The 16612-nt window shown below is 31.9% G+C and overlaps 1 protein-coding gene across 11 annotated transcripts in view; it reads right to left on the bottom strand.

The window, feature by feature from the left end:
• LOC130901877 (calcium/calmodulin-dependent protein kinase type II alpha chain) overlaps positions 1–16612 on the bottom strand; it is a 172215-nt gene that overhangs the window by 17628 nt on the left and 137975 nt on the right. For 6 of the 11 annotated variants that reach the window (XM_057813530.1, XM_057813523.1, XM_057813528.1 and 3 more), the window contains 4 exons: positions 14916–14978; positions 10307–10382; positions 9111–9205; positions 2961–3075 (listed from right to left, as the gene is read on the bottom strand). In XM_057813530.1, the coding sequence (XP_057669513.1) occupies positions 2961–3075; positions 9111–9205; positions 10307–10382; positions 14916–14978 (349 nt within the window). The remainder of the gene's footprint in view (positions 1–2960; positions 3076–9110; positions 9206–10306; positions 10383–14915; positions 14979–16612) is intronic. The other 5 variants (XM_057813533.1, XM_057813525.1, XM_057813531.1 and 2 more) reach the window with 1 other exon arrangement.

Genomic DNA, 16612 nt, shown 5'->3' on the forward strand with positions numbered 1-16612 from the left:
TGGGGTGACACACAATTTGCTGCTTTTCACCAGCTAAAAACTTTATTAAGTACCGCTCTGATTCTCAGACAAGCTGATTCAAATTTACCCTATATTTTACGCACAGACGCAAGTAGTTATGCTCTGGGAGCTTGCTTACTCCAGGGAAAGTAGAACAAAACTGCAGTACTACAGAACGCGAGGGTCTGGCTATTGCTATACATAGAAAATTTAACTGCTGTAGTACAAAGTGCCCATCTGCCCCTACGATGGTTGATGTCTTTGAAAACGCCTACTGGACGTCTTGTTAGATGGGCCTTGTATAGATTATATTACGGGGATGGGTAATCTTATCGCTGATACATTATCCAGACCACCTAGAAATAAATCTGATGAATCGATTAACCTAGTGTTTATTGACCTACCAACAAAATTATCTAATAGAGGATATATTATGTCCAATGGTGTACTCTATCGTTATTCACTAGAAATTGATGAAGATGGACCTCAGCTAGTAGCAGCTAACTCTCAGATTCCAGTAATCCTGAAGGAATATCATGATTTAGAAGCTACAGAGCATTACGGAATAGAACGCACTTATCAACGCATAGCACGCAGATACTACTGGTCTGGAATGGGAACAAGTAATCTCAGAATACGAAGGCAAATGTATCGAATGCCAAATATTTAAAGCCATCTGGTCTACTGCAAACACCAGTAGAGTCTCAGAGATTCGAAGTGATTTCGTATTTCGTAGTAGTTGGTGATATAATCCAAACTGAGCTATCGAAGGAACAATAATATTGGTCATGAAAGGCACTACACGGTAGTCATCATCACGACCTCAACCAGCCACATGTTGACAAAGAAGCTTCAAACAGACTGCTTACTAGCGGCAATCTCTTTCCAGAGACCGAAGGTTTCATGATGGCTATCCAGAATCAAGTTATTAACACGAATAACTACAACAAGAAAAATTTTACTAAGGATCCGAACACTCAATCTGCTTGTAATGTGTTAGCTAATACCGACTTCGGTCTTCTCAATACGTATACATCATATTACAAGTACCAGTCGCAGAATGTGCTCGAAAATGACAATAAGCATTTCGAAGCAAATAGTCGCCGATTTTTTCGGAATAACTCAACATGTCGCTACTGTTCTATTAGAGCAATGTAGAGCAGTCAGTTATGTATGGTAGAACGGCATTTGTTTAGCAGAAGTGTTGATGATGATTCCTTTTCATTTTCGTAGAACAAAAATAAATTGCGAGGTCAACGTTGTTCTCCACCTGAAGAAGCGGTTGATGCGTTCAAGTCCTTCTGAACTTAGGTAGGAGAACCTCAGGTTAGTCGATATAAATTATTTAATTATGAGAAGTAAGTCAGTAGAAGAGTCTGCAATAACAGCCAAAGGCCGCACCGTTCAAATTAGAATCCGAGATGAGTTTGTATTTAGTATATTTATAGGTTTACTATTCTTAACCGCCGAATTTTTAAATTCGTGGGTCAAGGAAACTGCTTTGACCGTCCGAGAGCTTTGTTTGTACGCAACAAACCCCGCTCGTTGCACGCATCAACTTGCGATTTTGCAACGTTTAGAAACCGTTTCTGCCTCAATTTGGAGTTACTATGTAGTACCCTTTGAATAGAATGCTTTTTCCAACACTTTTTATTTGTATCGCTATGTCTTTAAGGATAGTTTTCTTTCTAATTTTCAATAAAGAACATTGCATTAACTGTTGTATTACTTTCTTCTAAGACCCCGTATTTAGAAAGCTTGATACGGAATATCGACTGCAAATACCCAGGTTATCAATCCAGGAGTCCGAGGCAGTTTTCTTTTCCTTTTTTTTGCAAAAAATTCTGTAGGTAACACCTAGTGTGTTAATTAGTAATTTCATAAAACATAAGCTTAACCATCCAAAATTAGTTCATCACAAACTTCCCGAAGGCGTGTGTACTGGATTACATTGTTGATTTTGTTAGATCTGTTTTGCCCTTCAATAAATCATTAATAAGTAGACAATATAATTTCATCTCTTACATGTAATGAAATATATAATATATTATTTTACTTCAATTATTTGTCATTTTGAAGTTTGTGTTTTGAACTATAGAATATTGATTAATCAATTCAAAATACTGGTGAAACATTTCCTATACCTACTTATATATTAAATTCATTTTTTTCAAAATATAATCTAAAAAATAATATCGGATTTTTTTATATTTTATTTTTTCAAAATCTAAAATACACGCATAGATTACACTAAAGTAGGTAATTTAAGTCAGTTAATTAGTTAGAAATTACTAGGAAATTATTTATATGGCAAAACAACGTTTGCCGGGTCAGCTAGTATTGTTATAATTACCAGGAATTTTTTCTGGACATTCTTCTTGATTATTCGGCAATTTTTCAAAATATTCACGCCATTCTATTTATTTTTTACTCTTTTTTTTCGTTATCACCGATGTGAGGAATCCTTTATTTAGAAGTCTGTTTTGTTTGCTTACCTCTTAGTAATGGCTACTCAAATTTATTAGCAATTTATTTTGCGTCTTCTTTATCCCGAATGTTCCATTATCTGGACTGTCCTCCTCTAGTACCTAATTCAGTTACTTCTTCCTTAATTTTTTTGATCTCATCATTGAACCATCTTTCCCCATTATTCTCAACAGACAACATAGTAATAGCTTTAAAGCAATCTCCATTAATTTTCTAGTTGCAACAACTTTTTCTTAAGTGAACGCGATAATTTCTATTTTTTAGCTTTCTATTATTTCTCTTTCTCAATTTGTTTTTAATGCTAAGATTTCTCGTAACTACCGTTTGGTGTATTCTAATACTAGAAAGTGTTGCCTAAATTGAAAAATAGTACTTGCCTCGGAGTGGCAAAAGTCTTTTAAAATCATTTAAGATGATTATTTTATTGGTGATTTATTTAACAAATTAATAACTAAATTCAACATTTTACTTACTTATCCATGTATTGCGTTAATCTAACGTAGGCTATGCAAGCAGCGTCTTCGCCCAATAAATGTACATGAGGATTCAAAATTGTCGTATTTACAGCTTTGCAGTTCTTTCCCAAAACTAAAACATATATGACATTAGCTCTAGTTCACAATTACATATTTAAACATTATCAAGTATTTTACACACTAACTTTAAATATATTACAAATTGTTTTAACTTGTGGATACAGACAAATACAAGTAGAGAAATTAGATTGTCAAAAAAGTTAATTTTAAATAGGGTATCATTAGCTATAATTAGAATTAGGATATAAAGGAAGTTGAAATAATAATGAGTTTGTGAATCGGGGCCAAATACAAATTGCAAAATTGAATACAAAACTTCACGGCGAGATTTATTAAAAGAGACATGTTTTGCTAATTAAGATTTGATTATAGTAATGTAATGCATACAAAAGGTTATAACAAATGGATAAATCCTGAACTAGGTCAATATTCATACAATGTGTTAATTTAAATAAATACCACACGACATATTTCGATCCCTGGATATAATTTACCTGCATTAGAATATTTACGTCGTACAGGTTATACCATAAAAAGAGCCCGTGTATACCATTCTCGAGATTTTAATTAAAATATTTTTTATTCATCATTTCCTACACTATTTCATATAGTTAAAAGTACTTTATGATATAAGTTGTTTTTCCAGTTTAAATTTGTGAGTTTATAATCATTTTTTCTAATGTTTACACTTCAACCAAAAACAGGATATATTACTATTGATGACGAAATGCGTAAAATGGACAACATCAATATTTAAGGAACGATATTCGAATAGTAATTTAGATTATGAATATATCCTGGAATAAGTTCCTGGGATTAGTGAAACCTGTGTCTCACTAACAATTAAAACATTGCCGTGTTTTGGATGATGGGTATAAACTACAGAGTAGATAAATGAATTTCTACCCTGTAAGGTTTTTAACGACAGTGGGGTTGAATTTTGTGATACAATTATCTCTGGGTTCAGTAATGTTCTAATCTTATTTACCGTTCCAAATAATACTTCACCAAATGGTACTGACACTGACAGAGATAGAAGAGACTATCGGCATTTGCCATATACTAAATTATATAGAGTGAATTTTATGTATGGAACGCCTCAATTATCTCGGAAACGATTTTTATAAATTTTTGTGTACAAGGTTCTTGTGATACGACCGGAATTATGGTGGTATTTACATTGTTGTCAGATCTCCCTTTTTCCGGAAAAGTAATGAACTTTGTTATTTCAGATATTTTTTGCTTTTCGAAATCCTTAAGAAATACTCAATATTTTTTCTAATATTCCCTATATCTAAATGCCATAATTTCCGAGTTATAGTTACATTTGCGTTATCTCCGCCACAATGAAAAAGAACGAATTGATATTTTAATGATATTAGGATATGGTGATGGGAGTAGAAAGTAACAAGAAACGTGTAATATCTTTAATAATTTATATGCTAACCGAAATCCCATAACAAAATCTACTGTCAGTAAATTACTAAAAAAGTTTAACGAAGCTGGTTCAGTAAAAGATTTATCCAAATGAGCCGCAGAAAAACTGCATCAATGTTGCAAAATGCATTGCAAAGTTTTGAAAATCGCATGGCTGTTGTATTGAAGTAAATGGAAAACATTTTGAGCATCTGTTGTAATCGCCATTACTGTATGTTTTCTAAAACTGGTAATTTTTTTACTTCACACACGTGGATCTACTTCTAACACGACACCAATATTTAAAGATTTGTCTTCAGTTGTTGTAGGTTTTCTTCGCCATGATTTGGATAAATATTTTACTGCACCGATTTCGTTTAAATTTTTACTAACTTACTGTCACTAGACCTTGTTACGAGATATGTATTAGTACATAAATTATTGAAGAATATTCAAATTAAACGAGTTTATTTAATCTTAGCCCTCTAAATTTACAATATTTATTGTAACTTTGGTGGAAATACTGTAAATGTAGCTATAACTCCGAAATTATGTCATTTATGTATAGAGAATATTACATGAAAAATAATCAGTATTTCTTTAGGATTTCTAAAAACACAAAATATATAGTGTGATCCATTTGAAATAACAAAGTTCATTACAAGGGAAGATCTGACAACAATGTAAATACCACCATAATACCAGTCGTATCACCCAGAACTTATTGACGCTGTTTAAGCAGAATGAGTCAGATTTTTTCCATTGATTCATAACTGTAGGTGACCCCCGGATCCAGCACTACACTCCTAAATCTAAAAAATAGTTAAGACAGTGGATTGCAAAGGATGAAACTGCTCAGAAAATGGAAAAGTCGGTTTCATCGACCGGAAATGTGATTGCTATCGTATTGTGGGCTAGTTATGGGATTGTGTTCGCATTTGAAGAAAAAGAAAGTGCTTTCCTATCATATATTAAAAAATATCATTGAAAAAATGCCTTATTTCTTTGTTAGGTCGAAAACTTTTCAAACAATCCTCGAATTCGTAATATAGACACTCGAACACAAAAATTTGCTAAGATATTCAGAGCAATCAAACAATTTTTTCTAAAGAGCTGTGTAGTAAATAAAAATACCTAACGTGAATGACTGCAATGCACCGTATGCAAATGCAAGATCGACCAACTCGCGTGTCGAAAGCGGTTAATTCAAGAAAGTTATATCTGCCAAAAACTTTATAGCGTATGTATTATTTATGGACTCAACATTGAGCCACTTAAAAATCTATAGGGTGTAGCCAATCTAGAGGAGCACTGTTAAATTATTTGTATATTTTTTGTTGAAAGTATAAAGGTGGCAACTGTTAATACAGCCAAGAGTCTGTATGAAGGTGCTTGGTGCGCCATACCGTTGTTATTCATATACGTATATTTTCATTAAACTATAGGGACAGATATTGTGGTCAATCATTTTAATTATCTTGATTTATAATTTGATATCTAAGACAATACCGATAGGGTTCATTGGCCCTTTGAGCTGTATCGTTGATAGATACGAAGTGATATAAAGTTTTCTGGCTCCAGCAGCCATAATTTCTAACCTCAACGCGAAGTTCAATCGGAATCAGCTGGGAGTGAGGTTGAAAAGCAGTATTGCCGTCTAAGTTTGCTTTGTTCTGGAATTATACCAATGTTGTGAATACAGTGGATGTGGATAGCATCTTCATAGTGCTGTGATGCTAAAGGTTGTATTCCTTTCATTCTATTATTATTCTCCCAATGAACCGTATTGTTATTGTCTGAGATTATAAATTAAGATAATTGAAATGATTAAAGACGATAACTGTCACTTTATTTTAATGAAAAATACATACATGGATTACAACGCTATGATGCAAGTTATGAACCTCTTCAAGATAGAGTATACAAAATATATCAGTTCGTTCTTACGTAAAGAGACGTTGAACGAACAAATTATATCGAATGCTGTATTTGCTGCTAACTCAACAAATTCTAAAAAAATATGAATGAAATATTATTTTTTAAACTACACAGATTTTTTCTAATTTTGTTAATTCATCTAAGTGAAAGAACTATAGATAGACAAAACTTTTAATAGAACAATCGATTGTCGAGTCATCAATGTTTTTTATATAAATTAACCCAACCAAAATTATACAACTCAGTCTGACTTTAATCTTAGTTTCGTTATATTGTTAATTGTGTAATGTATTTAGAATCATCTAAGTAACTTCAGTATTAACGATGTGAATCATAATAATCAGACAGAAACCAGAGGTAACAACAAAATGGTTCTATTTCACGTGAAGAATTCAGGCATCATTCCTTGCTTTGATGGAGTAACAAATGAACTATTTGGATTCATCAAGATATCGACTTTACTATTTAACCAAAATAATCCAGTGGATTATTAGAACCAAATCCTTTTTCGTGGTATTTTAAGTAAATTAACTGGTACAGCCAAAGGTGTAGTTTCTAATTATGGATAAGAAACATGGGAAGCGGTAAAAGACGTCTTGATTCAGGATTTTGGAGACCAGAGAAATGAAAATTCCCTCACTAGAGATTTAGTTAACCTTGGACAGGGGATACAAAAATCACCAACGCAGTTTTATGAAAAAGTAATGGGACTTCTGAACGGTATTACTAACTATATTGAAATTGACACTCAGAACTCAAAAATAAGAAGTAGCAAAATGACATTCTTCAGACAACAGGCATTAATAACATTCCTAGCAGGCTTACGAGAACCTTTAGTTTCAATTACGAGAAGGGCAATGAGAACGAATAATTTAGCAATCGCCATGCAATATATTCAAGAAGAAAATAACATCTGATATTTACAAAAGGGTAATAATTCACCTCAATCGTCAATTCAAGGACGATCCATAAACAATTTTTAGGTCTAGAAACAATTTGCTTATTTTCAACGACCTCTAGCATTCCGACAAACAATGGTCCAACAACAATCAATTCCCCACGGCAATCAACTGGATAACTAACCAAGATCTGAAATAAGACAAACAATTAAGACATCTAAGACAACCTAACCTAACCAACTCACATGAGTATATCGACAGCTTCTACAAATAGGAACAGACAACTGAATCAAAACCAATTACCTCTTCAATCCCACTCGAAATTTATCGCCGAAGAACTGTTCAACATCGAACAAAGCTACGATGAAGAAAACGTCTACGAAATGGAACAATCACCAGATGCCCAGAAGAACAGGAAAATTTCCCCCTAGAACCGTGGACAGAAGTAAAAACATAATAGAGGCCCACTCTTTTTCTGAAAAAAAGGAACTTCCATATGTCGAAATTTCTGACCCTCCTTTGAAACTCCTAATCGATTCAGGCTCTACTAGTACGTAAGAATGCCATTTGGGCTGAAGAATGCACCCGCTACATGCCAACGGGTTATGGATAACGTTTTAAAATGCTTCCAAGGTGAAATATGTATAAGTAGACCTGGAAGTAGATTTGATAGAATCCAACAGGATAGGAGCATTAAAAACCAAACAAAAACAGACCAATTATGGTGAAAATTGAAAAATGAAACAAATAAGTAGAAATTGTGAAACAAGCTGAAAAACTGGAAGGTAGCAATATTTGGTTTAATGATGACTACTAGAAAAAAGTGCAAATGTTTGTTAATAACAGAGAAGATGCATTTACGAAGGAAAATTTGAGAGAAAAAGATGATAAGAAATACACAGTAACCGTTCGTACCCAGACCACAGAGGCAACAACTAGAAGAAATCAAAAAACTAGTGTCAAAATAAAAGAGAGTAGCTATAATGAATCTCAAAAAGGTAATGGAATGGATAATGACTAAGAGTATAAACAAGAAACATAAACGGAAAGGTCTAATGAGAATGGCATCGTGGAATGTTAAAATAATACTGGTAATCCGAAACATGGAAGAAACAAAATAAAGGTTGAAATACAAAATATACATATTAATTAATCAAGAAATACGATGGAAGGAAAAATGTCAAACAAAAAAATTTTTTTTATGGTGGGGAAGATAATAAGGAATAAGATTTATGATAAACAAAGGGATGGGAAGAAATATACTAGAATATGTCATGTTAAAAGAGGTAGAATATAAAAACAAAGATTGAAAAATAAATCTAACAATAATGAATGGCGAATATACAATTCAATCGAGGAAATCAACATGTATATTAGCATCAGTTTTAAGCATAAGAAAGAACATAAAATTACATGGATGATACCAGGGACTATTACGGGAAACCAAATAAATCATATTTTAATAACAAAAAATTAGAACAAATACAAGATATAAGATTTTATAGAGAAATAGGTGTTAAAACTAATCATCTTTCAGTTATCAAAAATCATATGGAGTCTATAATCTTGAATTGGTATTTGCCACATTTCTAAGGATTATTGCAATTTTTACTTTGTGGTATCTCGGAAATATTTTTATAAAAAATAATGGACGTTGCGGCCGACTACAAGTTAAATAGTGCTAGACAGACAACGGGTTTAGTTTTATCTTTATACAATTCTTGAGGTAATTACATGATCTCAAAATCCGATTGATGAAAATATATAAACATCAATCGAAAAATACTTTTCGTTCTTATAGTTCAATGTATTTGAATGATTGGCGAACACTTACCATTATCAAAATAAAATTTATGGAAATCCATCCCTTCTACTAGATTTCCCATAGCTTCTGGTTCGAATGCAGTAAGGTGTGGGTCACATATTTTGCTGAAAAATAAAAAAATGATTATCTTTACAAAATACAGAACCAGAAATGAGAACCCTTGATTCTATAGACAGAATTGGAAAATATTTCGCGAAGTAACAATGTAAAATATTCCACCAACTAATTCACTATTCATATGAACAGAAATGGAAAATTACAAAATAGTAAAGCAAATTGAAATTTTCGACTTAAATTCATTCCATGTATATTCTAGTAAAAATACAAAAACAAAAGTTTAATAAGAAATCTGAGGATATCATTGAACCAGATGTGTCAAAATATTAATTGACTCAGTTTTGTGATAAGATTTGTATGAATCAAACTTTTAAAAACGACATTTCAATAAATATAAATCGATCAAATGGGTCTGGTACACAAAAACATGTCTAAGGCAGGTAGAGATAATCCACAAGTGCTATTGTGCAAATGTCGCAATAATAAATTCCTGATGAAAAGTGAAGAAGAAGCAAAGAATAAAACAGTATATACTGGACAGTAGTGTAAAGTTTAAGAAGTATGATCATTATTGTAAGGGATGTAAATCGAACGAACAACCCCACGTAACAATGTTTTAGAGTTTCTTCATGAATTGAAGTTGGTTGAAATAAAATATTGCAGCTAATTAAGGATTAAAAAAGAACGTTAGAAACTAGTTTATAGAACCAAGAATTTATTGAGATGTGTTGATTTTATAATCGGGACGAACTAAGAAGTCTGTTGATATCCGGTTTAAAGAGAACCCAACCCATTTAAAATATAGACGGACAGAATATGGTGTTTCTCAAGGCTCAGTACTAGGCCCTATTTTGTTTCTTCTACATATCAACAACATTGCTTAGCTAGACATCAGCGGTAAAATATTCCTTTTACGGACAATATTAGTTTGTCTTGAAGCAACTTAGCTAGCTTTTGAATAATAATAAATTCAGTGATGAATGTATGAGCACTTTTTGTTAACCAAAGACTCAAATATAGTAGCAGGTGATCCTTGAGAATAGGTAAGTACAAATCTCAACCAAAACGAATAGCCTAGAGTTATGGAAACTATTTAATAAAATGGATTCAATTTCTGAATAAACAGTGTAACAAAAAGATATACTTACGTGTAAGCTTCAAAGTCTCCAGTATTGATAGCTTCTATTAGCTGTTCAGTCATCTTAATTATTTCTTGTCGTCGAGCTGTGAAAAAATAATCATTAAAATATATTTCAAACGAAAATGATTACCAAACAACCAGGATATGTAAACGAAGTACAATGTACCACTGGTTTATAATATTTTTATAGGATTGACAAAATTTGATTTATGCCTCACAGTCATATGAATAATTATTATTAATTCTCCATTTTTCTAACCTGAATTTTTAATCATGCATAGCATATAGATAAGAAAAGTAAAAATTATTCAAAAAGGAAGCTTGATGAAGTAAAATACTTACAATAAAACAGAATATTAGATGCGAATATAAAAGAAATTTAAGAAATATCGGGTTACCTACAATATTGCGAATCCTTCAAAGTTATACATTTATTTGTAACTGGTACGTCACAAATTACTTTAAAATATAATATTTCAATTGAAAATTGAAAATTCAATATATGTGTTCCTTTCCTTCGAAAACAAAAGGAATCGATGATTTCATATATAAAAAATGACACAAATAAGACGCATTAGTGTGATATATCAAATTGGTGTAGGTCAGTAATTGAATTCCAATCAAACATAAGCGAAGCTTCATCAAATTATACACGTGAGGTGAGAGAGTATCAAAATAATGAAATGGAAGACATGATTTTATCGAACGACCCTCATTACCCATTTTGAGATATTTTAATTGAAATTACTGATCTCCCAAGATATTTTTAAATATCCAGCGTTTCTCTGAAAATCAATTTTCATTGGTTTCCTTTGAAATGCAAAACACGCGAAGGAGAAATAAGAAGGTCCTTCAGTATAGCTATGTTTCCACTTAAAATGTAAATAGGGTTGAATGTAAACTGTGCTTCGGTTGATGTAGCTTTCATTGTAAAATTCGTTGGGTCTGGTCCAATTGGCAATTATTGAGCTTTTGACTCTTAACCGATGGCATCGCTTCATTTAATCGAGTACGTAAATCACATATTCTAACATATTATTCAAAATAGTTTCCATTAGTTTAATTTTTAAAAAATAATAAGGCGAAAAGCATTGGAATTGAATAAAGTACACTGGGAAACAAGGTTTGAACTGTCTTGTCACATGAACTCTACTAATTTTTTATTTTGATCATGATTGTTAGTGAAAAAAAAATATTGACCAAGTATTCTATAGATAAGTTTCCAATAGATAGTGACCGTTTAAAAGAAAAAACACATCAAGAATTTACGGTAATCGACAAACATTTATTTGCCCTTATAGAGCTTTTCAATCTATGAAATGTCTTGATGGGACCTGTCTCCATGATCAACACTCATTGCTCCTAAATTCTCAAAAATACAGACAGATATCAAAAAAATGAATCTTGAGAGGTTGATTGTAACCCAATGCTTAATGAGTCATCAACAACTCGCTAAGAATTTCTTTGTACGTCTCACTCTTATGGTCACCTAGAAAACTTGCAACAATGTTTTTAGAAGATATCCATGCTCGTTTCTATAATTAATTCTAGTTTAATGTGCCATGATAGAAAATGAACTTTCACTAAGAAAACAGCAGAACTTGATATAACCCAGCTGGAGACCGAGGATAACATTGTAATCATCACAGTATTGCAAAAAATATTTATATATATTTTATTGTTTTCTTTCAAATTAGCAACAACAAGCTATTCGTCTTGAGAATAGTATAACTTGAAAAGTAGTATCCAGATGTAGCAAATTTGGAGAATTCTTGCTACTTTTTTGACAAATTCAAGTCACGAATCAAGACATTTAGGTCTTCTCAACTTATTAAGTGCGGTTTATTTGAGATTTCCTCAAATCCAAATTCATTGTCATCAACGTCCCGAGATTCAGTTAAAGTTGAGAGTTATGAATTAATCGTTAATGGTATAGGTAAATTGTCAATATGAAGTAGTAGTAGTATGAAGCAACTAACTGTTAGAATTAGTACTTTTTATATCAACAAGACAAAAATAGTAGACTGAAACGTGATCTTTGGGTTCGGTCCAAATCATGGGTACAGCAAATAACACAGTACGTGGTTTACTACTTAAGTACTTATGGTAACACTGATATGAGTATATCAAATCTCAAATTATCATCATAAAGTTTCACATTTTTAATGGTGAACGTACTCTATCTTGTTGTTTACAGATACTTGAAACATTGGCGATCAACTCGCTTTGACTGTATTTCGCTGGTTTTTTGCATTCGATCGTGGTCACACTTCGTTATAGGATGAATTTAGTGATCGTCCAAATTCGGTTGATCCAGAAAAGATCGATGCCGTGCATAAATTGATATTGCAAGATCGTCATATGGCATACCGTGAGATGGAGGTATACTTGGACATTGATTCTACTCGCATAAACTAAATATTGCAAGAACATATTGCTGTCAAAAAAAATTGTTCGCATAATTTGACAATTGCTCAAAAAAAGCTCGTGTCGATTAATGCAAAGCGAGCAAAACGTTTTTCTCCATCCGAAGAAATGATTGATACGTTCAAATCACATGTTTTGGAGGTACCTTAATCGAAATGGAAAAATGACAATTGGTTCATATTCATGCAAGAGTGTTTTGATATAAGTATAGAATATTTTGAAAAACAATTGTCCATCTCAAAACTTAAATAGCAACTTTCGTACATGACCCTTTCTTCAATCACTCAAATTCTTAACACGTGTTATGGAACAAATATGGGCAGCCCAAAATTTGTCTTGATTGGGCAAAGGGAAACCAAAATACAGACATCATAACTTTAGTGAAATTCCGTTTTTTGAATGGTGTCTCTCCACAAATATAACAAAAAGAGTCGTTACTATATTTAATCGGCATATTTACAAAAACACGCAATTAGTTATAAATAACTATATGCAACCGTTTTTTGTGTTTATTACCATAGTAGTTACCAACCCTTCTCAAATCTTAAGAAATCTGCGGACAATAGAAAGGAAACTATTAATGAATTTTGGTGGTAAAAAATATATTAACTATCAGAGTTCGTTTGGCTCGACTGGTGTTAATCAGTTTTATTATTCTGATAATAATCACTTCATAGAAGATAACGGGATACACCAGAGTACCAAGTCAAATCAAAATATATTTCATAATAATGGAATCATATGCTAGAAACATCAATTTTTGTGACCACTGTTGCTACTGCTTGTATTCCAGTTAAAAATGTGTATTATTATTTATTACTCATATAGTGAAGCAGTATTGCGGTTGCACAAATGGAAATAAAAAGAAATATCACAAATTTAGCAAATAGTGTAGGCTCACTTTTCCTAAAATGTCGAATCAGTGCAATCAAGTATTAAAGGAAAAGAATCCGCAGAAGTTAATCATTGATACACCGTACACTACGTATTTATTTTTGAAAATAGTGCCATTTGCCGTATCTTAAAATTTTTTGAAGATGTGAGTTGAGCGATGTACGCTCACATAATATCAAAAAGAAGTATATTGGTTATTACCACACACACACTCACACATGCTAGGCATAGGAGACACAATGTTGGTAGTTCTAATGTAATACAAGGCTAAAAATCGTGCTCACAGAGTTCTCAAAGGTTGCAAGATTTTGCATTTCGTGCCGTGTATGACACGAGTGCACTAGGTCGAATTGAACAATTTGTTGTATAACAGATTTTTACTCTTTATCTGACATATCGTCAAGTGGTTGGTAATTAAATAAACATTGGAGAAGAAATTCATCGTTTATTTTTGTATCCATCAAAAGTCGGCCCATTTAAACTTAACCTCAATAAACTGAATACTGGTGCAAAGGCGAATGTGCAAGCACTTTCGCAAAGTTCATTAGAAATAAGGCAATTTTACGTGGAAGTGCGTGTCACTTTGCATTCGTCCGGGAATTGCATTAGAAATATACTTTAATACGGAAAATGCACAAAAAGTGGTTGTTTTTAATACATTTGGCTTATATTTGTTGTGTACGTACATTTCTGGTCTAATTATGGTAAATAAATCAAACGACAAATAGGATACATATCGATAGCCGTGGCAATCGGTTACGTTGAAGAAATTACCAATAAATGCAACTTCACTGACTTCTGCTATTGTTTTTGTTTGACGTTACAAAATACCTATCCTCACAGATCAATAACTGAGTAGCTCACATTCAAAATAGACTTCAGGTTTATAAGATTGTCCTGGAAACTTTAAGAAACGGCTTTTTGCAAGCGGGATTTAGGTACACACGTTGCGACGAACTTTGAAAAATCAATCTAGGTAACAAAAAAATTTTCTGAAACCAATTTTGATGAGTCGAAAAATTGGTATACTTACCTGTTCATACTTGCTTTTTGGATAGATAACAAGCCGATAAACTAACAAACTAAATTTGATTGGCTATCAAAAGAATGAAGGTTGAGAAAAAATTGATTGAACCTTAATTGTACAATATTGTTTTTCTTTTCGAAATTTAAGAATTATAAATATGTGACGTAACAGTTACAAATATACGCATCAAACGCCGTAGGAAAGGGAAATGGATATTTAATATTTTAAAGCAATTTTTCACTTACTTATTTAATTAAACTTTTCATACCTGAGGATTGTGAATTTGTGGATAGTTGAGTGTACGTCTTTTCGGGGCACACTATCCGAATCTCTATAAATAAAATGGCAAACAAGCTTTGTTAGTACGTTTTTAAGCACAACATGCAAAACCAGTTTTCAGACAGGTTGTTTTAGGATAATAATTTAAAGTACCTGCAACAATTATTATAATGTATGACTTTCCATCTAGATATCAAATTTTTCACCATAAGTCAAAATGAGGTGTGGTTTTTATTATGGAATCTCATAATCTAGCTAAGTGTACCAGGGTTTACTTGCTTTCTAGTGTCCAAAGAAACTAGTTTATTTTTTTGAATAAATTTCAGAAATTTTTCATATATACTAATTACATAATATCACCTTCAAGATAAAACTTTTACATTCAAAAATTACCTGTGTCTTGGTGGTGAATTGAGAAAAGATCGAATCATTATGCTTGAGTGTGCAAATCTATGTATCTGCCATATCCCTTTTAATTGGTAAATGAAAAATTCCAAGATGCTTCATAGGTATCAAAACTTCACTTGCCAGTTATCAAAGCAAAAGCCTGATGATACCGATATTTGGCGGATTGGTTGAAAAAAGTACAGAAATTGAGTTGTTTAATAAAAAAAGATTCAGAATAATACGTTCAGAGTAGGATCTAGGATCGGCAACCTCTTGGCAAACATGAGCAACGAAATGAAAGAAATTCATAAAGGTGGGCACTTTAAGATATCTTTGTACCAATAGACATCTAAGTCGTTATCTATTGTAGATAGGTACTATAATTGGTATTAAAAATGCAAAATTATTTATTTATATTCATTTAATACAGTTGACAGAAGATTAATAAAAACAAATTGATTTAAAATTAGTGATAAAGATGATTTAAAAAATTAGTGTGATATTTGGGGCTGCTCATCTGTGAACAGAGAAGCATATTTATTGAGAAAGTTTCTTCGTGTAAGAGAGTTTCACGTGAATACAAAATATTGAGGAAAATTTCTTGATTAATAATGACAATATTTACTGAAAAACGGATTAAAACATTTTTTACCATATTAGGTACACTTTCTCTACCGGTGACGCACTCGAGCTTAATTGCCGCGCGGAACCTCATTTTTAACAGCGCATGAAAATTATTAAATTTGGATTTCAAGAATCGAGAGTATTTTTTGCGTCTTTTGGTATAATAAGTTTTGAATGTTTATATAATATCAATAATATAAACGAAACATCGCAATATCTATCATACATTAGTAGAAAAAAATAGAACTTAAATTACTACAATATTTTGCATTTTTTGATTGGTCTTCAGAAAAAAAAATATCAAACATTCTCAATCAATCTATATTTTAAAACAAGTTAGTTAACAATTAACATGACAACAAACACAGCTTACATTAATTATTTTCTTTATTGCACAGACTCCTTTTTAGTGACAAAATTTTGTTCCAGAGAGAATTTTTAGTAGCTGAAACAATTTTTAAGATTTTAGTGGTCAAAATTGATATCCTAAAATTATAATGAAAGAAATAATGATGATAATGAATAAGCTACAATGATAATATTAAGGAATTAACTCTACTACTGCGAGCTAATAATTTGGGTTGAAATGATATGTAGTGACAAGAACCCTTGCACCGAGTAAAAAATTTTCTATTTAAGAAATATTTGGCACCCATATCATATGTAAATAAGTGA

Source organism: Diorhabda carinulata, chromosome X, assembly GCF_026250575.1.
Source record: "Diorhabda carinulata isolate Delta chromosome X, icDioCari1.1, whole genome shotgun sequence".
Taxonomy (NCBI): Eukaryota; Metazoa; Arthropoda; class Insecta; order Coleoptera; family Chrysomelidae; genus Diorhabda; species Diorhabda carinulata.